Source organism: Eulemur rufifrons, chromosome 3 (genome assembly GCF_041146395.1).
Source record: "Eulemur rufifrons isolate Redbay chromosome 3, OSU_ERuf_1, whole genome shotgun sequence".
Taxonomy (NCBI): Eukaryota; Metazoa; Chordata; class Mammalia; order Primates; family Lemuridae; genus Eulemur; species Eulemur rufifrons.
Window position 1 is genome coordinate 88,055,664 of NC_090985.1, and position 24,715 is coordinate 88,080,378.

General features: G+C 37.8%; 1 protein-coding gene across 2 annotated transcripts in view; it reads left to right on the forward strand.

The window, feature by feature from the left end:
- PDE7A (phosphodiesterase 7A) overlaps positions 1-24,661 on the forward strand; it is a 109,973-nt gene extending 85,312 nt beyond the window's left edge. For both annotated transcript variants that reach the window (XM_069466446.1, XM_069466447.1), the window contains exons 4-13: positions 310-461; positions 2,404-2,467; positions 7,414-7,509; positions 10,197-10,297; positions 16,194-16,325; positions 16,523-16,614; positions 18,670-18,814; positions 19,421-19,517; positions 20,195-20,275; positions 24,125-24,661. In XM_069466446.1, the coding sequence (XP_069322547.1) occupies positions 310-461; positions 2,404-2,467; positions 7,414-7,509; positions 10,197-10,297; positions 16,194-16,325; positions 16,523-16,614; positions 18,670-18,814; positions 19,421-19,517; positions 20,195-20,275; positions 24,125-24,330 (1,166 nt within the window). In that variant the 3' untranslated portion in view covers positions 24,331-24,661. The remainder of the gene's footprint in view (positions 1-309; positions 462-2,403; positions 2,468-7,413; positions 7,510-10,196; positions 10,298-16,193; positions 16,326-16,522; positions 16,615-18,669; positions 18,815-19,420; positions 19,518-20,194; positions 20,276-24,124) is intronic.
- The last annotated feature ends 54 nt before the right edge of the window (positions 24,662-24,715 follow it).

The window sequence follows — 24,715 nt, forward strand, 5'->3', positions numbered from 1 at the left end:
TCATTAATCCAGTCACACTCTTCATTAGCTTTCTAAATCCTGTCAAAATTGGCCATTTATCCTTTCATCCTTAGTTTTTCAATTGAAAATAGAAATAAAGTACCTCTTTTCTCCTAGAAATGTGGTATAATGATTTAATAAATTTTTTAAAATTTACTTAAATTTTTAATTTAAATTTATTTATTTTGTTACTATTTATTAAAATTTATTTAAAATTTAATGTACATAACTAAAAGGGATATTACAAAGAAAGATAGCATATGTACAGTTTTGACTTGCTGTACTCACCTTTTACTCCTTTTATTTCAGCTCAATCTGAAATAGAAGTGTCTGTCTCTGCAAGGAATATCAGAAGGTTACTAAGTTTCCAGCGGTATCTTAGATCTTCACGCTTTTTTCGTGGTACTACCGTTTCAAATTCTCTGAACATTTTAGATGATGATTATAATGGACAAGCCAAGGTGTGTATAGCTTTTTTAAGAAAACATTAATTTTTTGACAAGTTTACTCAAGCCTTTTTTCGTCATATTAAAATGATTTATAGAGCTTTTCTTGGTCTGTGAGAAGCAATTGAGCCCATTTTATAAGTTTTTTTTTTTTTTCTTTTAGAGAAGCCGTTCATTTGTAATTAGTGTTACAGAGCAAGGGAAATTTCTGAAATAACTAAAGAAACATTTATTATTATAACATTAAGTAACAAGTAGATCACTACAACATTAAACTGTAAGATCTCACAGGATCTGAATGCTGGGAAGAATATCAGAGATTACCTGATCCGATAATGTCTGTATTCTGTCAAGAAGGAAACTAAGGGCTGGAGAGCACAGGGCCTCGTTTGAGCTCACCCTGCTGGTTAGAGCTAAACCCAACACTGGAAGTTAGGTCTCATGATTTTCGGTCCAATGGGTTTTCATAGTGTTTTGCATCAAAGAGAGACATATCTTAATTAAACCCGGTAATTGTGAGCATTATTTATGTCTTCATCTTTATATAATTTAAAAGAAATGTCTTAATGAAAGCCAAGATTCAATGAGCTTGTTTTTGACCAAATGAGGATTTTAAATAATCTTAAATTTTTAATGTATCTTAAATTATGCTTTGACTTAATATTTACAGGCCAGATTTTTAAGTTTGTGTAGACAAGTTTGTGAGATGTAGAGAGAAGGCGAGGGTACCTTCTCTACGATTACATTAAAGTGAAAAAATTTGCTTTCCCTGTGTGATAAAAGAAATCAGTGGAAAGTGTTCATGCTTTTTTCTTCATGTTTTCAAAAGCTTACAAGTTCTGCATTTTAGAATGAGAATATTGATCTGTGTGTATCATTGGTTGTTATGAGTACTATCATAATCAACATTCTCTACTGGTAGTGTCTTACTAGTTCATGTGAGTGTTCATGTCAGTTTATTCATAGATGTATACAACAGTGAACTTTTGGATAGAAATAAAAGCTTTTTCTTGAAAAAGTCCACAAAATGTTCAAGTTAAGAATATGTGGTGTAGCTAGGCACAGTGGCTCACACCTGTAATCCCAGCACTTTGGGAAGCTGAGGCGGGATGATCACTTGAGGTCAGGAGTTCAACATCACCTGGGGCAACATAGTGAGACCCCCATCTCTAATAAAAAAAAATAATCATAATATGTGGTTTGAAAATATTTGGTTTTTAAGGTCTTTGTAGGATTTATGAACTTGACTGAAGTATATAGCTCCCTAAAAGTTTATGTATAAATTTTATTAATTAAAGAATATGAATATCAATAAGTTGGAGGTGTTTTTAAACATTAAAAATGAATACTTTAAGCATGGTCCCTAAGTTCCAGAATAAGACTGCCTGATTTCAGATCCCAGTTCTATCACTTTCTTGCTGAACAAGTTAGTTACCTTTTGCCTGTTTCCCCAGGCAAATAGAATGAGGATTGAAAATAATACCTGCTTGATAGTGTTGGTGTGAGTAGTAAAAGAGTGAGAAAAGTACTTATAACAGTACTGGCAGTGTAGTAAGTACTCAGTAGTAATTATAACTTATTTTTACTAGATTTTTAAAATCTGGCTTCTAGAACAGGCAGCATATGCACTACATTTCTGTGATGTTAAGTTAGATTAGAATTCTTGCAAGTTTGTAAGACTACAGGAATAAGTTCAGAAAGAAACACTAACCTTACCTGTATGTTCATTAATAGAAAAACAAAACAATATTTCATTTTTCAAATGGAGTTTATCCCTTTGGACATTTTTTGGAGCCAATTAAAAAAGTTGTGATTAAAAGAGGAATAATACTTGACATTTTTAAAAGTAAACCAGTCACTTTCCATTTTCCTTAACTTCTCTATGTATGGACTTTCTACAAAAGACAGAATGTTATTGAAATTAAATTACAGTAGGAATGTTTGGTTTTCATTTCAGTGTATGCTGGAAAAAGTTGGAAATTGGAATTTTGATATCTTTCTCTTTGATAGACTAACAAATGGTAAGTGAAGAATTTGATTTTCTCTAAGTTAATATAGTCTCTAGATTTCTGCACTGATGGTACAGCCACCGGTGGGTTGTTGCTTTCGTTTACTGTACTTAGGTTATGAGCCCTCTGCTGGCAGAGGGAACATCCTTCTGTCCTTTTTTTAGTGACTTTTCTAAAAGCCTAGAGAATCAATCTCATAATTTTAAATTTTGATTGTTACCTTTAACAGTAATCAAAAATCATCATCATCATCATCATCCTGGCTTGGCTGACTGGCAATTAATGCTGCTATTATTAATTACCCAAAGTGAACATTATTATCTCATTATGTTTTTGATTTTTCTTTTTTGGTTTCTCTTGGATTGTGGCCATTTACAATGACATCTGACATTGTATTCCTATGTTGATAGCCGCAGTGAGTGGTGGATGAACCACTTTCAAGAGGCATCCCTTCTTCTGGAGTTGTGGTTCTTAGGCTTTTCTTAGCATATGTGAGAGATACGGGGTAGCACTGTGGTCCCCAGTGCCTGGCCCGCAGACTGGTACCCGTCCGTGTCCCGTTAGGAACTGGGCCGCACAGCAGGAGGTGAGCAGCAGGCCAGTGAGCAAGGCTTCATCTGTAGTTACAGCCGCTCCCCGTCGCTTGCATCACTGCCTCAGCTCCGCCTCCTGTCAGATTCCCAGCACCCTCCGGTGCATGGAAAAATTGTCTTCCATGAAACTGGTCCCTGGTGCCGAAAAGGTTGGGGACCGCTGGTGTAGCACAATCAGCAACAGTGGTTCCCTCCGGCACTGCCTCCTGATGGTGGGAGGGGAAGGGCTTGTAGCTTCTTTAGGAGGGTTTATCCAAAGACACAGAAAGTATATGTGGTTTGAAAAAAGATGCCCACAGGTTATTCTGATCTGCTTACGCCCTCCTGAATTTAGTTTAGTTTTGTTTGGGGAGGAGGGATCATGTTTCCCTATTCTCTCTGGGAACAAGAATATGTTCGTGGGGAACAGGGAATAATTTTTTTATTTAGGATAAAATTTTTGGTGTCATTCTTGCTGGTAGAAGTAGTTCAACTAGTCTTTTGCCCCTTTTGTCTAAATAGCTTTTTAATAAAATAAAGCAGAGTAGAAAGTACACCGAGAGGAACTTGGTTCTGACTGTGTAATCATAAAGCAAATGTGTGGTCACTGCTATGCTTTGAAGTCACCTGCTTTCTTGTATTTCACTTTGGAATGAAGCTCCTTTCGTAAGGAAGTCAAATATGTAAAATGGTGAGCAAATACAGCTTTATTTTTCTTGAGAATCGCTTGTGGGCCTTTTAGTGTCACTGTATTACTCCCTCTAAGCTGTATGGCAACGCATAATGAAAATACCTTTGTACATACCTTCTGTTTGTTTATGCACTGTTGACAGAAAATAAATTGGACCCACCCAAGGCAAAAGAGTGAAGACAGTGAAGTTTGCCTTTATTGGCAAAGCCAACCTCTCACTTCCCTGCCTTTTTATCCTTCCCTTTGCTGTTTCTCTTGCACTTTTCCTTTGCCCTTTGGTGATTAAGTGTTCCTCTCCCTGCCCCCGCCTTGGCCGGTCTGCACAGGAAAGGCTCTGATATCGTTTACACAGTTGGCCTTCCCCTGGGCCTTCTCCCCTTTGAAAATATAGGTAGCGACATATCAGCTGGCCCACCTTCTGCTAGCTCTGGGAAACTCCCCTTTCCTAACTCAACACAAATGTTACCTTAGTTATTATCTCACAATAAATCCAGATGAAACAATGCCACCCTTAACACCTGCAGGGCTTAGCCTTATATAAACTCTAACAGCTCATGGCCTATTATTAGTCTACAGGACGCTTGTCACTCATTGAAATAGTTGATTGTTCTTCTCTAAATTTTATTTTTAAAAAGTACGCACGCTGTTAGTCAGAGGACGTGGTGATGAAAGTGGAGTGAGCTCAACAGCGTGTTGGATGGACAGAAGAAATGGCCACCAGGTTACCTGGGCTAATTCAGAACTCCGAATCCGCTTTGATCTCCTCACTCTTTGCACTGGATTTGTGGGGAGGGTGGCTGAATGGTTTCCCCTTAGGGTGGATTCCAGATCACTAGGGGTTAGTAGAAATCGCTCATGGTTAGCCCCACCTTTGACTTCACAGATGGCGACATATACATTCAGTTAACTACAGCTACCCAAAGTTACAAGAATTCTCTACGTGGAGAGATATTATTGAGGAACAAATTGACAGAAGAAAATTCCTTCAAATTGCGTTATGTAATGAGAATGGCTTTCCTTTCAAAACTGCTTAGCCTGAAATGCATTCTGGGTGATATCACTCATGGCATCCAAGTGTGTAGTGTCCCCTTCCTGCTTATTGACGCACCGCTTTCTTGTATTTCTCACCCTGGTCGTTTCCCACATGATACTGGGAGGAGGACAGGGAGGAGAAGGAAGCAAAACTCAGTGATTCGTGCCAAGACAAAGGGTCCCCAGCCTGTCTGCTCCAAGGCGGGAAGTAGTCATTGTCTAGTAGGATGCATGTGATGTTCCTTTCACAGGGATGACAGCTAGGTCACGTGAACTAGCCAGATGTACGCTGTTGGCCCCTGAGGACACTACTTGCCAGACCCCATCTGGGATCACTTTCTTAAAACTAGTGACACCTTGGGCATTTCTGTCCTTTGGTATAGTTTTATGAGTGTAGCTTCTCTATAAATACAATTTTCTTTTTGAAGAAAATATTTGTTCCCATTTCTGTTTTTAAAAAGTTTTTCTGTACCTGTTTTTTGTCGAGCGCAACTAAGCATCTCTTGTTTTGAAATGTTTTGGAGACTTGTGCTTTTATTTACTGGTATAATACCCAGTATCTTATTAACTGAAAAGGAAAAAAATGTTGCATACAGCTTTTAGTACACTTTAACAGATTGGTTCTTGTAAGATTCCTTTAAAGTTCCGAGTGGGGGACATTACATGTGTCTCTTAACTGATATTTGCCTGGATTCCGGATGAGGGTATTTTCCTATTAGACTGTAGCTTTCTTAAAACTAGACCCTAGAAATTGGAAATTTGTTGTGCTAGGTTTGGAAGACAATTTTGGGGGAACCCGTGATAACCTAGATCTACAGAATGAATAAACATTCTAAAATATCTATGTATATAAAAGTTGGTTGTTACAGCAATAATAGCAGAAACATAGCCCACTTCCTCACAAATGGCTCCAAACCACATGGACTCCTGTTTGTAACCAGCAGAGTGTTATCAAGACATGAATGCATTTTAACATTGAATTTCTTAAAAATAAAAGATTTGAGATGTTTTTTCTTTCCATGAGAAGGTGATATGTCAGGTAGTTTTTAAAAAGAATTTCCTTTGGTCTGCCACATCCTTTCTAATGTTGTTCATGCACATATTACTCCAGTTGATTTATTTTTCCTCAGCCATGGGCTTCTGTTGGCAATTGTGTAGGCAGCTTTGGATAATGAGTTCAGCCAAATAGTTTATTATCCCTCGTAAGTATTATTGCTATAAATTTTCAATGTGGGACTAGTTATGTCTTTTATACATTTTAGTAAGAATCGTAGACTTCTTTAGAGAACACTCTAATCATATTTCTTTTATTGCTCTTATCTGAATGTTGGCAGTAATTTATGAGTCTATTTAAAATATATAGCCTATTTAATTGTTAAAATAATATAGCATATGTGTTTTATAGAAGTTGTTTATAAAACTTTGAAAAAGATAACAGGAGGTATAAAAAATGGAGAGGTGTACCATGGAGGGGAAAATGAAATGTTATAAAAATGGTAGTTTTTTCTGATTTAATTTCTGTACTTGGTATGACTCCAGTTGTCTGTGACAAAGGAGTGCCCCATTGCATGTGGCAACTGTTTCAGAAAACTCACTTGTGCAGGAGGATGGAGAGGGAGAAACTGGAGTGGCCGAGAAAGGCCGGCATTCTTTGCTGGTTCACAGATGAGAGACTGTAGAGCATGTCTGAATGCTGATGCTTATCGGGACAATATAGAAAGTGGGGGGTGGTTGGTTGATTGATTTGGGTGGGGATGGATGTATCTGATGGACAAGGAAGGTCCCTGGGGAGGTATGGGCGGCTTGGCTTTTGAAAGAAAGGGAAGCTTGAGGGCTTGTATTTTTTTCTGTGACAGATAAAGCTGTGGAGATGAGGGCGTGGATGGGAAGCGAGTATGTTGAAAGCTTGAGAAGAGTAGAAAATGCTTGAAAACAGACATTTTAAAAAGTGAAAGAACCATTTCACAAGAAAACATAAGAAGATTGTTGGGCAGTGTTGAATCGGTAGCAGGAGAGTGCTACCTACTTTTGTGATTCCGCCCTCCCTCTCCCAGCAACTCTCAGATTTTTTTCTGCAGTTATGGAAAAGGCAAGTGGTTGAGTTCAGAGTTTTGATCCTGAGGATCTTGAGGGGGTCACTGGTCACTTCTGCTGGCCCTGTATGGATGAGAATAAACACAACCTCCACCTAACAAGGTGCTGCAGCCAGGGCAGTCTGCTCTGGGGCAGTTCGTTCCAGGGAAAGGCAAGATAGTAGAGGGGGTGTCAGGAGAAGAGGTTAAAGTGCAGCTGCGTTTGAGGGGCTTTGGAAAGTTGAATTAGCATATTCACTGGGGAGGCAGTTTTCAAAGTTTCTTACTGTCAATCCTAATTATTTTGATGTCTTTTAAAAAAATTAATCTATTTGAAAATGTTTATCTTCCAGTTCTTTGGTTGTGGAAAAGTGAAATAACAAAAATTCATGTTTTCGTAGAGTGAAACAAAGATGTGACATTTAAAGTTCATAACTGGTAAAATAAGATGCAAATTTTAGATAGACAAAAAGTAGGAATTGTTATAGTACTTTCTTTCCATGTTTTCTATTCACAATCCATATTTGAAAGCATGATGTAATCATGTTAGCTTGTGTTTCCTATTAATGTAGTATCTCTTCTTTCTTTTAGGAAATAGTCTAGTAAGCTTAACCTTTCATTTATTTAGTCTTCATGGATTAATTGAGTACTTCCATTTAGATATGATGAAACTTCGTAGATTTTTAGGTAAGTGATTCTAACTCATGTAACAATAATAAGGCATATTAATACAAGGACCTGTTTAAATTTTATATCACAGTTTTATCAGTTAGCTATTGTGCTATAACAAACCACCCAAAATTAGTGGCTTGCAGCAACTCACATTTATTTAGCTCTTGCATCTGTGGGACTGTTAAATGTTTCTCCTGGTCTGAGTGGGCTCATACACGCACCCGCAGTCAGTAGCCATTGAGCTGCGCTTTGAAGGCCTAGGCTGGGACCTCAGCTGAGGCACCAGGCCTGGCCCAGCTCACATCTGCGTGGTCTCCTATTAAACTTAAAAGAGACAGAGGAGTTTGGCACCATAACAGATTCACATTAAAAAAAAAAAAAAAGAAATATTTCTTTCATAATAAGCTGAGCTTGTTCAAACAGCAGTGGCAGGTTTTCAAGAGAGAGCTGATGTGTACAGGCCTCTGTAGCCCCAGGCTCAGAACTGCCCACCTTCGCTCCCGCAGCTGCCTGCTGGCCACAGCAAGTCAGATCGGGGATGAACCTGTGCCTCTGTGGGGAAATCTGCAAAGTCTCAGAGCCACAGATGCAAGGAATAGTGAAGCACTGGGATGATTTTGTAATCAGTCTCGTACACTGCCACAGCTTGCTGCCAAAAATGACACAATTTCTATACTTTTCTAAATTTTTGAAAGCTAAAACTTTAAAAGATAAGTTGCACTTAAGTCTCTTCATTTTCTGCTCCCCGAAATCTCTTGACTGTATACTAAAAGGTTGTTTTGCATATATTTAAATGTGCAGGGTGATATTTATATAATACTGCTCTGCTAGGAAACAAGTTAAAGTGTTTCACCAAATAAAGAAATATCTTTGAAAAAATTAAGCATAATGAAGATTCTTAGTTTTTTTTTTTTTAAGAAGAATGTACTATTTTCTATCCTCTGAAATACCAAACTAAGATAAATTTATTACCTAGGACTTTGAAGAAACTTGTAAATGCATATTAATTAAAAAGTAGTATGCCCGTCATACTGTCCAATGGTCCCCCTTTATCCGCAGTTACACTTTCCGTGGTCTCAGTTATCTGCTGTCAACCTCGGTCTGAAAATAGTAAATGGAAAATTCTAGAAATGAATGATTCATATGTTTTAAATTGTGAGTGCTGAGCAGCGTCATGAAATTTTGTGCTGTCCTGCTCCATCCTTCCTGGGCTGCGAATCACCTTTTTGTCCAGCATCTCCACACCGTAGACGCTCCCCACCTGTTAGTCACTTAGTAGCCGTCTCGGTGATCAGATCAGCTGTCACTGTACTGCTGTACTTGTGTTCAAGGAGCCCTTATTTTACCTCCTACTGGCCCCAGAGTGCAAGAGTAATGATACTGGTACATTGTTATAATTATTCTATTTTATTAGTAGTTATTGTTAACCTCTTACTGTATCTAACTTAAAAATTAAACTTTATCATAGGAAAAAACACAGCATGCATAGGGTTTGGTACCATCTGCGGTTTCAGGCATCTACTGGGGGTCTTGAAATGTATCCCCCGTGGATAGAGGGGGGACTACCGTACTAATATGTAAATGATAAAATACATACAAAAATCGATATTAAGGGTTTTTAAGAGGCTATTTTTTGTCACTGGTCAATTTGAGATAAAAATAAATAAATAAAAGTCTATTTTAAAGGATGAGATGGAATAAAGTGCAGAATTCTAATGCTCTTTCCCACTCACCGGCAGGGGGCGCAGCTCCACCCTAAGCCTAGTCTGTTCTTCCATGATGGCATGGCAGATACTGAGCAAGAAGGCAGGGTTAACAGAAAACCCATTCCTAGTGCTAAAAAGCTAATTCCAGATACAAAACTTACTGCCCTAGTGATGCACACACAGTATCATTTTCATATATTCCAGCATCTGTACTATTTTAGCTTCATAAAGATTTTTGTTAGCTTTTGTTTACTACTGGATTTCTAGCTAGTACCTAGAATAGCACATAGCACAGCATTTGTTGAATGAATTACACCTTTTTTTTTTTTTTTTTTTTAAGACAGAGTCTTACTCTGTCGCCCTGGGTAGAGTGCAGTGGCGTCATCATAGCTCAAAACAACCTCAAACTCCTGTAATCAAGTGATCATGCTCTTGCCTCAGCCTCCCCAGTAGCTGGGACTCTAGGTGCGCGCCACCATGCCCAGCTAATTTTTCTATTTTTAGTAGAGACGGGTCTTCCCTTTGCTCAGGCTGATCTTGAACTCCTGAGCTCAAGTGATCCTCCTGCCTCGGCCTCCCAGAGTGCTAGGATTACAGGCGTGAACCTCTGCACCCAGCCAATTGTACTGTTTTTTTAAAACTGAGAAACTCAGTTAAATTAAAGAGTCAGAGTACCATTAAATAAAAAGAGTCAGAGGAGTTTGACACCATGATAGATTCACATTTTAAGAGTAAAAGAAAAAGATACTTATTTTGTAATTTTGATATGAATACACTGTCACTGAAAAAATTTTCAGACAAGTTATGAGTACAATCGATATTGATTCTTTGGGTATACATGTGAGTTGTGAGGTGACTGTCATCCCCCTGAATCTGGGAAATATTAGCTGATGGCTACATAAAAAGTATGAGTGGATAACTCATAATTATCACAAATTTTGTATGTGTACATGTTGCCCATTGACAATAAAATTGGGATCTTTTCCTTTGATGCAGTTATGATTCAAGAAGACTACCACAGTCAGAATCCTTACCACAATGCCGTCCACGCGGCGGACGTTACTCAGGCCATGCACTGTTACTTAAAAGAACCTAAGGTAAGAGGTTGACATTTACTTCAGGTGAAAATCGTAAAAAATTCTGTTTGATTTACTTTATTTTTCCCTAAGTTTGTGACTTGACTTAAAATCGGAAGTTTCCTTCACATGAATGAGATGATCTAGCTCGATCAAGTTTCCAAACGTGGCTGTGTTTGTAAGTGCAGCAACTGGAGAATTGGGGCGGTTGTGGAAACAGTCGCTGGGGAAGCCCAAGCGAGGGCCCGATCACTGCAAACCCCAGGTGCTGGGTTAAGACACTGGCTTTTCCGCTGAGCTCTGCGTGAGCCCCACGAGGGCAGCAGGGGCAGCGTTGGTGTGGCTCAGCTGATGAATGGAGAGCTATGCAAGGGAAGCGTGGGACTTCAGAAAGTTATGCTGGCCAAGGTGTGAGAATCAGTCGGGTAAGACCAGAAGCATGACTACCTGCCAGGAGCTATGACAGTGCTCCCTGGAAGAGAGCAAGGTGGCCTTGGGGAAGGAGAGAAATGGTTTGTAAGATCTCCTGGGAAATGGAATGAACAAGCTGTGGTGTTTGAATGCATTTGGGGAAAAGAAACAGAGAAATCCATGGTAACTGGTTTGGACAGTTGAGTAGAAGATGAGAGTCTTCTGTGAGAAGACTTCCGCTGAGTGTGGAAAGACGAGCAAATTTTGGGGGTAGGGCCGGGAGAGGCGATGAGTGCCATGTTGGATATGTGGAATCAAATGTAGTTGTGCCGCATCCAAACAAAGACGTCCAGCAGGGAGTTGGATAGAAGAGGCTGAAGTTTAAGAAAGAAATCAGATCGATGTACACATTCGGGAGCCATCAGCTGTAGATGTTAATGAAAACCGTGTTTGCCCATGGGCTTGTCCTGTTCCTGGAGGTTCTAAAATTACATCTGCCTACCCCTAGCCCTACTTCAAAACAGTTCTCTCCTGGGGTCTCGGTTGTGGCTAGATGTGAGGCAGGAAGCAGGCTGACCAAACCCGTTCCTGCTAACTTGAGAAGACAGCCAGTCTTCCTTTTATTTGAGAGATTGTGGAATATGTGAAAATGCCCCAATTTTTTTTAGCATATGTATCATGACTTTTTTGGGGAAAAAATCAACTTTATTGTATAACTTACATGCAGTTATAAAATGCATACATTTTGTGTGTACAGTTTTGACAAATGTATACTCCAACCACCCCAATTTTTTAATTAAACTTTTTTAAAACTCTAAGCCAAGGCAGAAACCTCTGTTTGAGAATCTTGTGGGAGGTGATGAGTAATCACCATATAGTCTGATGAATGGAATAGGGGCACGGAGGAGGGCTACCCTGGTCAGCAAAGGCCTCTCCCACTCCCACCTCCCGCCGGGCACACCCAGCCAACCACGGGAAATCGGGGTGAGCAGGGCATGGAGATATGTGGCTAGATACGAACAGAAACATGATTTTTAGGCTTTTTGCCTATAGAGCTCTGATAATATTTATTTTAAACACTTTTCATCATACTCAGTGAATTCGTTATCCAAAGCATCCATTAAGGATATAGATAAAATCACTAAGCCCTAAAATGCAAGCAATTCCCTTCTCCCTTATCATGATGAACATTTAAAAATAAAGTCACTCAAAGTTTTAAAAGTGAGTTCTAAAAAACTGGAAGTGTTAAGATTGTATCTCTTTCACGTAACATCACATTTTTGAGTGTTTTCATTCATTCGTTCAGCGCATATTCATTGCGCATCTGCCATGCGCCAGGCACTGCCATGGGTGAGGAATAGAGTGGTGGGCAAGGAAGGAATGGCCCTGCCTCATGAAGCTCACGTCCCAGTGGGAGAGGCAATCATTAGACAGACAGACAGACAGGATCTTGACGTGTATCACAGTAATTACTGCTGTGCAGAAACCAAAGTAGAGTGACGTGCTGGAGAATGACCAAGTGCGTGGTAAGAGTTTACAATTTACGGTGGTCAGAAAACAGTCAGGGCCAGTGCGTAATGGAGGGGTCGGCCACGGAGAAGTCCAGGTGCACAGGGAGCAGTAAATAGGAAGGCTCAAATATACATGTATTTAGTGAGAAATCTGTTTTCAATTTTTATACCTTATGATTTATATGGAAGAGCTAATTCTTAGGCTCTTCTCTAAGTGAAAAAAAAATATTTCAAGCCCAAGACATCACTGGAAATTTAGGGAACAGCCCCTTCTCTCCATACGTGCATTATCTCTAACTTTAGTATTTATTGTTTTATGTCCTTGAGTCTGAACTTATGTGGATTATAAAGCATTTTTTTTCCAGTTGAGCCTAAAATCACCTTGATTTATTGACACTGATAACATTCATAGTTGTCAGCTAAGGAGATTGTAATTTTCCCCTCTGTTTCCTATTTTAATGTTTAGTCTCATGTTCACCTATGAGTTTACATTAATTACTGTGCTTGATTAATAATTATTCTTAAACTAGGCCTGAATAAAAATTATACTTACACATGTTCCAGAGATAATCAGACCTACTCTGACACTGAAACTTTAACTCTTGCTCTGCTTGTCCCTGGCAATGGACGTAAGAGCCTGGCTCTGTCCCGCCCTCGCCACACCCTCTCTTTGATGTCTGTGACACTGGTGACGATTGAGTTGCTTTTCTTGAGGTTGTACATTTGTTCGTGCACCGAGTGGATGCCAGGCAACAGGCTAGTTGCTGATGACAAAAATATAAATAAGATATGAATTTTGACCTCTGTCTGGAATCTTACTTGTGGAACATACTGGAACCCGATGTGGAAACCACAGGAATGTCAGCCCCCACAGGGCAGGAATTTTTGCCTGTCTTTTCACTACTGTATTGACTGTAATTGAGTCATCTTAATGAGTGGCTGTTGCTATATGGTCTTCATAACTGAGTGGGTTTACTCTAGCTTAGTTCTCTGTTTTTAGACCTCTAGATTATTCCTGATCTTACTATTACAGCGGATACTATAGAAGCCCTCCCTGGCCTTTTCCCTTTTGTATGTGGGAGGTTCTTTAATTTCAGTAAGTCCTCAAGACTGACATAATATATCCAAGAGCCTGGATATTTTGTCTTGCTAAACTTCTGTCTTCAGTGATAGTACCACTTTCTTTTTACCCTCAGCAAGGCATCAGCATCTCAGTCTCCCTCCTTCTGCCATTAGATATATTTTTAATTTGCCAATTTAGCAACAAAATCCAAAAAGCCTCACTTTACTTGTTTTGGTTGATTTTGAGCTTAGATGTTTTTTTTTTTTTTTTCTTCTTGTATTTCTTCTTTGGGGAAATTTCTATCTTAGCTTTTGTTATTTTCTACAAAATATTTTCCCTTGTCAGTTGTTTGCATTTTAATTTCAATTGTGGGTTATTTTCCGCCATGTTTTCCCACAGCATAGCTGCTAAAATTATTTTGAAATTGACACCTGCAGTAGCCATTACAGTGGGAAATCACAATGCTGGCAAACAATGAAAACTGAGTTTTTTACTGCATACAGGAAAACTCACCACTTAATAATCTTCTATTTTATTGAAAAAAGGCCCTGATGATGGCTTTCCAGATACAAGTGAAATCTGACCTTCATATACATTAAATGATTTGCAATTTCTTCTTCACACAACTCTTCTTTATTGTCATATATTACCAGATATAATCATAGAATGGAAATAACATTTGTCTTTTTAAAAATTCATTTAAAAAAGATATGTACCAATCCCTGTCTCTTACCATATACAAAAGTTAGATTAGTTAATCAAGATAGATTAAAAACTTAAATGTAAGAGCTGACCAGAAAAAAAAATGTGTTGTCATTGAATTCCTTGTCTTTGTTATAATACTCATGAAGTTTTCTTTCTGATGAAGGGTTTTTTTTTACAAGAAGAAATGTTACATTTTACACAGTAAAATATTTCTTTTTTACATGTGTGATTTACTTACTTGACCTTCGCAGAAGTTTTGAGAATTCAGTTGCTTCACATGTTTTTAATGGTTAACTCTTTAACCTGCCTAAGATTGTTTGGTATCATGTGTAGTCATAATTTTTTTTAATAATTCTAATTTTGGGTTATTATATTCTCCCAGGATGGTATATGAAACTAAGAATATAACCCTTTGGCATATTGCTTAATAAATTACACGTTCATAAGTACACACACCCATGCCCGTTCATTTATATGTCAAGGAGTGGTGGTTGCTTTATATCCAATATGCTCTGTATCAGGTGCCTTCTGTTCATCTTGATTGTAAGCAGTGCTTTTTAAAAAATGTTTTTGCCTATCCTAAAAAGGAAATAATTTTCTTTACCATCTTATCCCTATTCATTGAGCTTCTCCTTGTTCCAAATACATGTAATACAAAAATAAATAATACATACTCTTTTTTTTTTTTTTTGGAGAAAATCTTGCTCTGTCACCCATGCTAGAGTGCAGTGGCGTCACCATAGCTCACTGGAACCTCAAACTCCTGGGCTCAAGCAATCCTCCTGCCTCAGCCTCCCAAGTAGCTGGGACTACAGGTAGCTGCGCTACCACGCCCAGCTAATTTTTCTGTTTTTTTGGTAAAGATGGGGGTCTCGATTTTGCTCAGGCTAATCTTGAACTCCTGAGCAAGATCAAACTAATCGAACTCCTGAGATTGCTCAAGTGATCCTCCCGGGTTGACTTCCTAGAGTGCTAGGACTACAGATGTGAGCCACCGCGCCTGGCCCACTCTCTGCCCTCTAATAGCTTATAGTTTTCAAGGAGATTCAAGCCCTCAGACAATATTTTTCTGACTGAGATGAACTTAACACAGGCTGTAGAAAAGGATGATCCATTTTGGCATACAAAGAAAATAATAGAATTTGAATCTAAATTTATTTTTTGTCTCATTTTTTAAATTTTTAGTTTTCATCTTTGTTTTATATTATGCAGTATATGTTAGTTCAGTATCATAATCCATGTGTAAATATACTTAATACTGGTGGTGTGTGCTAAAAATATTTTATTGTTAGGGCACAAGATGATGAAGTTTAGGGAGCATTGTCCTAATGTAAACGTAAGTAAAAGTATGCTCTGATGAGTGTTATTGTGGCAGGCCACGAAGTGCTATAGGAACACCAGTCAGTTATTTGCTGGGGAAGGGGCTGGAATAGGGTGGGCGGGTCAGTGGAGCTGGCCCTTAAAAGATGCGTTGAAGTTTGCCAGAAGATGAGAAGCGATTCATGAAAAGCCAGTGGTATACTCAAGGTGATAATTCTTTATTATTGAAATTTTCAGTTAATAATAAACGTTTATTTATTGTGATCATTATATCAAAGAAGTTTGATAATGGTTATTGAGTAAAGTTATAATTTCTGGTTTACCAGCTTGCTTTTTCTAACATGAATACATTGTGTACATTGTTCTGAACGTACCCATCTATTTGGGAGAGAAGTTTATTACAGATTTCTGCTCACATGATTACTCAGTAGTTTCCTTAAACATTAGGACTACAGGAATAACCTTGCGTTTTACATTATATTATTGAAATTCAATAACCAATGTGTTGATGCATAAACACCCTCAAAATTGTAGGTCTTCTATTTGGTAATGGCTACAGCAATAAAAATGTGCAAACCTGTGTTTGTTATTTTAAAGCCATTATTTCTCAAAAAGAATGGCTTATACTTTAGCCATTATAATGAAGTTTGTTAAACATGAAACAGCATGAGGATGTGCTCTGTGAACCCCACGTGGGCAGGAGCAGTGTCATATCACACTTGCCCGTGTCCTGATGAGGCCGGGACCTGGCCGGCGCTTGGTGGCCTGAATGATCAGCCGCCTGAAGAAGGACGTGACCGGGGAGGGAACTGCCAACACTGCCGTTGGCTGCTAGTTCAAAACTGTTGCGATGGCAGAGAGCTTATTTCAGAGGTGTCTGATGTATTGTTCTTTTGTCACACTTCAGCTTGCCAACTCTGTAACTCCTTGGGATATCTTGCTGAGCTTAATTGCAGCTGCCACTCATGATCTGGATCATCCAGGTGTTAATCAACCTTTCCTTATTAAAACTAACCATTACTTGGCAACTTTATACAAGGTTAGTGCAATTTTATCACCCACATTTACTATTTTTGCATTCTAGAAAATGTTTCACGTTTTGAAGAAATGAAGATAAGGAAAACAAATTCTCAGTGAATGTTAGAATTTTAACCAGACTGATATTACTAATAAGTAATTATTTATGTCCAGAAAGAGATTTACCACTAAATAACTCAGAAATGTACTTTCTTGTAGAATACCTCAGTACTAGAAAATCACCACTGGAGATCTGCCGTGGGCTTATTGAGAGAATCTGGTTTATTCTCACATATGCCATTAGAAAGCAGGTAGGTATCTGTTAGCAACTCTGGGAATTAAGTTGGCAAAGTAATTTTATAATGTTTTAAAAATTGTTATTATTGCCCCTGCTGATCTAGATTGCTAAAAAAAAATTACGTTCAAGTGTCCCACAGTTTTCAGTGTTTGTTAAATTTAATGGATAGATTATCTTATTTTAAAAATTTATATCAAAATTTTAATAATTCAAATTATTCTACAGTATAGTGAGTAACATTTTCATGAACATTTATTTTTACGAGAGACCATTCCATGGATTTGAATACTATAAAATTTACTTCAAATACACAGTGGCTCAGTCATAGTTTACTACTTATTTACATCAATAGATGTTCCATATCTCCACTTTATACACAGCTGAATAAAACCTTAAGGTCTAGATGTAAGTGTAAATTGGATAGAAAGTAGACATTCTGTATCATAAATAGATTCCTCGAAGTCTTTTTCAGGAAGTTTTCAAAATTGATAAGAAAATAAAGAAAATGCTTTATATCCTCAATAGCATAGTCCTGGAGTCAGTTCTGGAGATACAGGATAAAATAATGAATGGAAAGAACAACAGGAAATACTAATATTTTAGAAAAAATAATTTAATGTTAAACAGGCCATTTGAGGGTCTAATTAAAAGCATTAATGTAAATAAGCCCAACATGATGGTGAGGTTAAAAAATCACATGACTGGCATAGCATGGTCCACAAACAAAAGCTTTTACTAAAGCTGCACTGAGACAAGGTTACACTTCAGAAAACCACGTCAGTGGATCTAAACCATCCAAGTCAGGAAAAATGGTGAGGCATAAAAATATGTTTGGGTATTAAAATTTAAGTTACACTCACTGTTCTATCCTTTCCCTTTCATAATTTAAAACAACTTTATAAAAAACTAAGTGTTTTGTGTAATGACCATAAGAAAAAAGATGGACTTTACTTTTTATTTTTTTAAATCTTTATTCATGGATACCATTTGGAGTATGACAATACTTCTGGTAAGTAAAATCATTTCTTGCTGTAGTACAAATATAGTAGTACAAATTGCTTAAGCACACAGTGTTTGTATATATAAATTATGGGGTTTTTTATTAAGACAGATTGAAATGTTTGTTTTGTTATTCCCTTTATATCGTGTTTTGCATTTGATGATTAGCCCTGCTGAGTTCTCAGATTTAATAAAAATAAAAATAGAAATGAGGAGTACTACTTAATAGCATCCTGTAATGTTTTCTTCATTTATGGTTTATTTTATTTAATATTTAATATTGTAAGCTGACAGTTCATAACTGATCATCATACAAAGATAATGTTTGTTATGGCCCATTCAAACAAAAGGCAGGAATTTTTTTAAAGTGTATTTCTTTTGTTATTTGACATAAGGCTGTTTTTAAAATGATATAATGTATTTGCTATTTGTATTAACATGTTACCTTTTTCCCTCCAGAGAATTTGGATATTCCTATTTACAAGTAATTGATTGATTCTTGACTTTGACCATGAAAATATAGTTGAATCTAAACTTTAGAAAGTTATTCAGTGGAATTTCATCAGGATTTCATCAGGCATCTTAGTCAAAATGTCTGTAGGAATCAGTTGTTGAGTGTGCTTTTCTTCTTTCCATTTGAATCTTCCTTCTGCCTTTCAGATCTCAGGTGCCAAAAAAACAAACCAAAGTTGTTGCCCTCAGCACAAGAATTTTCCAGTAAAGAATCCTAGCAAATAATTTTTTTAAACAGCATACCAGAATTATATTGATTTTTTTTTTTTTTTAAAGTAAATAATTCCACCTTGGCTGGAAAAATAAAGGCACTTGTTTTGGAATGTTTACATATTGGTATTTTCCTACAAACTCTCTTGGTTTTAGTTTGATTTTTTAATAGTTTTTGATGCATTTTTAAAAACTCATTTTTGTGATAAATTTTAAGTTGAATGGCAATTAGAATATCTTAGGACTCTATAAAGCTTTCTGACTATTAAGTTTAAGGAAAAAATTTCAAGAAGTAACTATTTAATTGAAAGTCTTATATTTTATCTTTATATTTCTCTAATTCCAGGCAACAAATGGAGACTCAGATAGGTGCTTTGATACTAGCCACAGACATCAGTCGCCAGAATGAGTATCTGTCATTGTTTAGGTCCCATTTGGATAGAGGTGATTTATGCCTAGAAGACACCAGACATAGACATTTGGTTTTGCAGGTAAAAGGGGGCTTGGAAAGATTCTATTTCTAGGATAAATCATGTCACTGTTAAAATAAAAACGAAATATTCTAGCACAGTTTTTCAGAGTGGTTAAATCTTAAGGGAAAGCTAAGGAATTTCTTTTAATTGGTACACATACTTTACAGAAGGAGATCACTAACAAATCTGCCACCAGGGAAGACACCATTGCTTTCTGTATTTTTCATACTTAAAGTTTCTGATGAAAATAATTTCTGCAAGATTAGGGTACCAATCAACAAATAGCATTTTATTCTAATTCTCACATCTAAAAAATAGGTGAGAGGGAATTGGATTATTTATTTCTAGCTTATTTATTTATATTTTATGGTTAATCCAGTCCTAGTGCTTGGCTCTTTGGTACTGTTGGCAAGCATGTGTAATTAGATTAGCAGTTTTACTGCCTCTTCCTGGGCATTTCTGCAAAAACAATTGGTAGATGCAATAGCATAAAATTAATATGAAAGACAGTTTTCTGTTGCAATATTTTTGTGTTCTTTTTCCCAGTATTAGAGTATATTTAAACTTCGTACATAGAGATTTTACTTTATTTTCTTAAAACAATTTTAATATTTTGTTTGCTAGATGGCTTTGAAATGTGCTGATATTTGTAACCCATGTCGGACCTGGGAATTAAGTAAGCAGTGGAGTGAAAAAGTAACAGAGGAATTCTTCCATCAAGGCAAGTGACAAGTGTTGAATGATAATTAATATATTCAGTTCATTTTTTAGCATCCTAAGAATAAAACAAGAACTCAACCATTCATAAGAGTCTAGCAGTAAATTCTTGAATTTTTAGTGACAATTCACAGTAGATGTACATATAATTAGTAATGTACAAGTGGAGCATCTGTTTTGAAAAATTAATAGTCCTCTTTTGGAATGATCAGATGTATGTATGCATTTATGAATATACATGAATATGCACAGATTAGACTTGAAATTTTACCTCTACAGAAAGATTTCTCTGAACTTGCTCCATCCTTGTCATGTGTGGAGGGCCATATGAACACGGAAGACATTATTTTTGTGTGTGATTTAAAGCCAGGATCTAGGGATCATGTCATGCACCTTCCTTTTTAAAATCTACATTGTAAATTAAAATGCGGACAGACTTACATTCTTGGGTAACACCTAGTAAAAGTTTTTTACCTCCTCCATTTAAATAAAGATATCAGCTTGGCAACCTTTTCCATGTGTAAATAACTTCAATTTTAAAAAAAATTAAGAAGCTATTCTCTTGTGAGGATTAAGTATGTTTTTCTTAAGGAATTTACAGATACAATGAAGGCTTTAATTATATATTTAACCATAAGTGTGTCTCATACTAATGGTTCTATCTCTTTTTTTAATTTATAGGAGATATAGAAAAAAAGTATCATTTGGGCGTGAGTCCACTTTGTGATCGTCAGACTGAATCTATTGCCAACATCCAGATTGGTAACTATATATGTTTAAATATAGCTGGTTAGGAAAATGCCACTGATTTTAATTTTGTCAAGAAGAGAAATATATTTGAAATAGAAAATATTAAAATTATACTCATTTCTATTTTTGAAAATAATTTAAGAAATTTTACCCTTGTTTTCTCTTACATGGCTCTTATAATTTACTCTCATTTGATCTTAGGTCGTAAAAAGTATAATTTTGCAGAGTAGGCAGCAATAACTTTGTTTCTGTTCTAAAACTGAAAGAATACATTACTTGCCCACGTGGAAAGTTCTTCTGCCTAATTCTGGGACTGGCATTTTAAAATGGAAAAGTGACTCACTGAGCGTGATGGTAACGTGTAGACCAGTTTCCACTACTGCTTCCTTTTCTGACTTTTTTATCATTGCCTGTTGCTTAGATCTAACCCTTCAGCATCCTATGCAGGCCTCTTCTAATTAGGCCTCAAATTCTCTGCAACCATCTTCCCCCACCTTCCCCTTGATTTACCTATGGACGGCAACTTGGGACGCTTGTGTTCCCCAGATCTGTGCTGCTCCTTCACTCTCTGTGCCTTGCCCGTCCTTCCTGTCTGCCTAATAGAGTCTCTTTTCTTGAGACCCAGCTCAAACATCCCTTTCTGCAGAGCTGCATTCCAATCACTTCAAGCAGAGTTAGTCACTCCTTTTCCAGATGCCAGAGCACTTGATACATCTCTCTCATGGCCTTGCCTTGCCTTTGGTTGGTATTCCTGAGGCACATGAGAACTACTTGCTGAGTGAACTAATGACTACAATAGAAAGCATAATGAAGTGTTCTGTGATTGAAGTTTGTACAGCTTGTTGCAGAAGGGGATGTTTGAGGTAAGATTGTGTGTGTTGGGGTTTGGGTATAAAGATGGGGAGAGGTAACTCAACAAGGAATTGAGGGAGGGGTGTAATGTTGGTAGCTGGTGTTGAGTAGGGCCTTTGAGGATTAGGTTGAACATAGTGAAATGTGGACCCAAACTTCAGAAAGACAGTTTCTAGAAATTCAGCAGATGACATAATACTCTGAAAGGAGGACCGTGCCGTGGGGTGAAAAATTCAGAAACATAATTCTTACATTGTGATGGCAAAGGGTCCTCACGTGGAAGAAAGTGGGTGGTGACTGGTGTGACTGAGGAGGGACAGGCAGACGAGATGAAGACAAGCATGCAGAAGAGGGAAGCCGAGGCCTCGGAGTATGCAGGGAGGCCGAATCTCTGGGAGCTCACACTGGCCAGAGATGCTGAGCTTAGCAGGATGTTTTTCTTTTGGGAGGACAGTAAGACAATTAAACAGATCTGCTTTGTCTTGATTCTCAGGTAGGATAATCTTCAAATGCAAAAGATGAAAAAATAGGCAAAAGAATCAAATTGGAGATAGGTGAATGGGTAGTCAACTCACCCTAGCTATTTTAAATAAATGTCTTTTTGCCTGAGTAAACTACTACTGTCTTTTTTAATGAGAGAACTTGCAAATGAGGTTTTAAAAAATGCAGTTTTTATAAGGGAACAGAAGCTAGATCCCTTAAACCATTCATCTCAAACTACCAATCTTGTCAGTGCTGAACAGAACTAGAGTGGGTTGTCAGAGGGACAGGGATAAGATAAATGATCAGGATAGTTGACATCTACTGACTCCTCACAACAACCCAGGAGGCAACACTGTGCGTGTCCCCCTTTTTCAGATCCTTTGTCCAGTTCACACTGTTAACAGGTGGGGATGGGCTTCAGATTCAGGTCTTTCTGACATCAAATCCCAGCCTCTTAACTACTACACCAAGTAGTGATACTACTACTCAGCCTGGGGTCAGTAAGTCCAATTCATGTTTAATTAATACAATTCCCTTCTTTGATAGGAATACTAATCCTGTTGAATAAGAAAATATCATGTAGCAGATAAGAGTAAGGCATTTGATGAGGCATCCTGTGAAATCTGCGAGGATAAAGTGGAGGCTTGGGGGGCTGGTACACTTATGTGGAGTCACAAATGGTTGAAAAGCTGGGCTCGAAGTACTAATTAATAAAGTCCTGTCCTCCGAAAGAGAGGCTGTGTCCATGGCTCTAGCCTATTCATGTTTATCAGCTACTTAATTTAAGATCCAAAAGAAATTTTAGGTTAACATAGAGCCGGAAGTGATAGCTAATTTGTTGGATGTTACAGGCAGGATCCCTGAAGATGTCAACCAGTTGGAAGAATGGGAGGGATGAAATAAGATGAATCATGTAAAACCTATGATAATAAGGCTCTGCATTTGGGTACAAAACTCCATCTGCTCATGACTTAACCGTGGCACGCAGGAAAGACACCGCATTGGGTGGCTGGCTCAACATGACACTGTGGTGTGAGGGTGGCCGCCAAAAGCTGCTGTGTTCTTGGACTATAGTCTGTTTGTTATCTCCTTTTCTTCACCAGAATATAAGCTCCTTGAGGGCAGGGGTCTAGTCTGTCTTATTCATTGCTTTTGCCCCAGACCCCTAGAACAGTGCCTGGCACATAGTAGGCTCTCAGTTAATACGTGTGGAGAGAATGGACCAATGAAAAAAAGCAAGCCTTATTGCAGATATCATAATTCCTATTTCAGATACTATATTTATGTACACGTTAAAAAATTCGACCATCAAGCTGGGCACAGTGGCTCACACCTGCAATTCCAGTGCTTTGGGAGGTCGAGGCAAGGGGATCGCTTGAGGCCAGGAGTTCGAGACCAGCCTGGACAATATAGCAAGACCCCCCATCTCTACAAAAAACTTAAATATTAGGCAGGACATTGTGGTGCATACCTGTACTCCCAGCTATTCAGGAGGCTGAGGGAGGAGCATTGCTTGAGCCCAGGAGTCTAAGGTTACAGTGAGCCATGATCAGGCCACTGTATTCCAGCCTGGGTAACAGAGCAAGATCCTGTCTCTTAAAAAAAAAAAATTCAACCATTGGACATATATGACTTTCCTAATTAAAAGTAGTGGGTGCTAACTGCTTTAATTTCAGTGAGATTTTTATGTTGCCTAAATGTAACCTATGTTTTGTGTGGTTCACACAGACTCTTGCTTCAAAGAACAAGTGTTGCATATGAAGAAAATTTAAAAACTTACATAAGCAATGATAGAATTTGAATGTGTATTTCCCCAGCCTGATTAGATCAAAATCTTGGGAAGATGTTATTTATTCTCAATATACATTATGATTTGATTGATAAGCTATGTTCTGTGGGGCTTCTTTTGACCCTTTAAGTGTTTAAAAAAATAGGTCCCCAGTACACATTTGGTGTTCATGTTAATAATTTTTTAACTAACGTGAGGTTATTTTTAGACTAATTCTTATCATGAGTTTTAGCTTTATATATTCTGAGTTAAATAAAATGACCAATTGTAATCATGACCAGGTGTGAAGATTTCCATCCCTGAAGGGATAAAGCAATAAATCATCTGCAGCTCCACTTCAGCTGAGACCACAGCACCCAGTCCGGGAGGGGACGGCGTCTTAGTCTCCAGTTGTTGCACTGGAACCATCCCTCAAATTGTTACGCCCTGGTATCCTCCGAGTTGATATGGCCACTGAGTTCGCTTAGGTGGAAGAATGTAGTTGTGCCGCTAAGGGGAATAACCAGGAAAGAGATTTGATGTATTTGTCGGTTCGCCTTTACTTAAAGTTCCATTGAGTTACTTGAGCAATTGATTCTTCAGAGAAGATATGTAAATGACACGCACACACACATGAATCTTTTGAAAAATAAGATTTAGGGAATATTAGGACTAAAGAAGGTTAACACTGTATTAGATGTTTTAAAGATAAAATTTCAGCACATATGTTAATAACTTTCTTCTCTGATTTTCTCAAGGTTTTATGACGTACCTAGTGGAGCCTTTATTTACGGAATGGGCCAGGTTTTCAAATACGAGGCTGTCCCAGACAATGCTCGGGCATGTGGGGCTGAATAAGGCCAGCTGGAAGGGACTGCAGAGAGAACAGTCCAGCAGTGAGGACGCTGATGCTGCATTTGAACTGAACTCACAGTTATTACCTCAGGAAAATAGGTTATCATAACCCCCAGAACTGGTGGGACAAACTGCCTCCTGGAGGTTTTTAGAAATGTGAAATGGGGTTTTGAGGTGAGAGAACTTACTCTTGACTGCCAAGGTTTCCAAGTGAATGATGCCAGCCAGCATTATTTATTTCCAAGATTTCCTCTGTTGGATCATTTGAACCCACTTTTTAATTATAAGACCTGAACATATAGCAATATGCATTTGGCTTTTGTGTGAAACCTTGAATGTGCAAAGCCCGGCAGGAGAGAACCTGAGAGGAGGAACAAAGGAAGTTTTGAGGTGTGCCACGTGGTTTTCAAAGCATCTATTCTTCAAACCGTGAAACTTGAACTGAATCTTTCAGCAGCAATCTCTTGGAATTTAACCAGTCTCATGCAACAGTC